The sequence below is a fragment of the Strix uralensis genome, chromosome 22 (assembly GCF_047716275.1).
Source record: "Strix uralensis isolate ZFMK-TIS-50842 chromosome 22, bStrUra1, whole genome shotgun sequence".
Classification (NCBI taxonomy): domain Eukaryota; kingdom Metazoa; phylum Chordata; class Aves; order Strigiformes; family Strigidae; genus Strix; species Strix uralensis.
The window spans coordinates 4,578,200-4,580,375 of record NC_133993.1 but is presented as its reverse complement, the minus strand read 5'-3'; the positions used below and the strand labels follow the sequence as shown (position 1 = coordinate 4,580,375).

Here is a 2,176-nt window from a genome sequence, read left to right as displayed (position 1 = left end):
CATCGGAGAGAGCGTGTGCGGAGCTGAGAGGGGGAGCGTGGGGCAAGGAGTACTGAGGGGGTCGTGACTGCCGGGCGTCTGCGGGGCCCGCGGGCAGGGCCGGGGGTGAGGCCAGGGCGGGCTGGGGGCACGGGGAGGGGCCTGCGAGGGGATGTGCGGGCCGACAGCCCGTCCCTGGCGCTGGGGCCGGAGCCGGCGCCGGGGCCACAAGGGTCCCAGCTGCGCCCGGCCGAGGCGCCGACCCCCTTGGGCAGGGCTCGGCAGGGCGAGCAGGCGGGCCAGCGCCGGAGCCGCGCTGGGAGCCAAGGGCCAGGAGCCTTCGTGTGCCGGGGCGCCGCGCTCCTGCTGTGCCGCCGGCCCTGCCCCGCGGCCCTCCCCGCGCCCCCCCTGCTCCTGCCGCGAAGGGGCCGCGGCCCCGGGGCGCCGGGGCGGGGCTGTTGTGGGCGGGCACAGGCGTCGGCGCTGCCCCGGCGAGGGGCCGAGGCGGCGGGGCGGGCAGGAGCGGGCCCGAGCGCGGCTCCGCTCGGCTCCTCGGCGGCCCCGGCCGGCCCCGGCGCGGCAGGGCATGATGGCGCCCGGGCTGGGGCCGTGGCTCCTGGCCTTGGCCTTGGCCGCGGGGCCGGCAGGTGAGCGCCGGGCGGGGAGGGCAGCGAGCCCGGGGCTGCGGAAGGAGGCGGAGGCCGAGGCGGAGGCCAGGGCGGCTTTGGGGCCGCGGCTCGGGCCGGACGGGCGGCAGCAGGCGCGGCTCAGCCCCGGGGAGGGCAGGCGGGCGTTGGCCCGGGCGCGGGGCTTGGCCGGGACAGAGGCGGGTGGCGGCTGGCGCTGTGCCGGCCCGGGGGGCTTTGCCGGGGCGGCGGGGGAACGGCCTCGGGCCGTGGGCGCGCCCTGCCCGGCTGCCTGCGCTCTCCGTCCGCAGGGGTGTGGGCGCAGCTGAGGCTGCTGGAGGCCGGCGGAGGGCTGCGAGCGCCCGGGGACTCCGTGCTCCTCTCCTGCCGCGGGGCCGGCTTCCTCTTCGGGAATGACGCTATTTGGTGGTACCGTCAGAGACCCGGTGACAGACTCGAGTGGGTGTCCTACATCAGCACCTCGGGTACTACAAAGCAGTACGGGGCAGCAGTGCAGGGTCGAGCGACCGTGTCCCGGGACAATTCCCGGTCCGAGTCGTCGCTGTCGCTGCGTGCCCTGGGCCCCCGGGACTCTGCCCGCTACTTCTGTGCCGTTCGCACGGGGACAGGAAATCCAGCGGAGCTTTAACACAAACCTGCTGCCAGAGCCACTCGCCTGCTCCGAGCGTGGCATTGCAAGAGAGAAGGGAGGAGTGGACGGCAGAGCCGTGCTCACGGCACGGTCCTTGCCCACCTTGTGGCTCGGGGTAGATGGGGACTTGGGGTCAAGTCCTCGCAGCAGCAGCGCTGTTAAGGGCAAACAGCCAGGTCAGCTGGAGCGCAGCCGGACGGGGTGTGCAGGCTCCCTGCTGAGGGGGAGTCCCCACACTTCTGTGGGTGTAGCTGTGTGTCCTTGGAGGGCTGGCGGCCCAGGGCAGGCTGGGCTGAGGGGCCCTGGGGGACTCCATGTACCTCTCCTGCTGAGGATCCAGACCGATGGTCAGTTATTGTAAGATCTCGTCATACCAGCATACACACAGCTCCACGTTCAAATGGGTCACCTTCAGGAACAATAATTCTTCCCATCTCTTCTGCAATGCCACGGTGGCTGGATGAGGCAGCACCTGCTGGGACAGGTCCTGCGTGGTGGCATCTATTGGTCTACATGTCCCACATCACCAGGCACATCTTTGCGGTCCCCATGGGGACACAAATGCCGTGGTGGGGCCCGATGCCCTCTCCATGCTCACTCCCACAGCACAGCAAACAGGCCAGCCTGGCCCCGGGCTGGGATACCCTCCAGCCATGGGGTGCACTGCCAGAGAGCTCCAGGGCAAGAGCTGTGCTTCGGAGCATCTTGGGAGGCTTTGGTTGCTCTGCTCAGGGGTGAGCCAGGCAGGCAGAGCTCTGCCTTCCCTCTGCGTATTGCTGTCTGCCTGGTGATCCCCAAGGGCACACTTGGGCATCCCTGGCTTTGCCCCAGCTATGGAGAGTACAGATACTAGATTGGTCAGGGGAGGGGATCCTCATTCCATCCCATTTTGAGGCCAGTGCTGGAAATAGATACCCTG

At 70.5% G+C, this 2,176-nt stretch overlaps 1 gene segment (V, D, J or C); it reads left to right on the top strand.

The window, feature by feature from the left end:
• The first annotated feature begins 568 nt into the window (after positions 1-568).
• LOC141953712 (Ig heavy chain V region C3-like) lies at positions 569-1,863 on the top strand. The segment is given in 2 exon segments: positions 569-626; positions 917-1,863. Coding segments are annotated over 2 exon segments (396 nt in total).
• Positions 1,864-2,176: the final 313 nt, after the last annotated feature.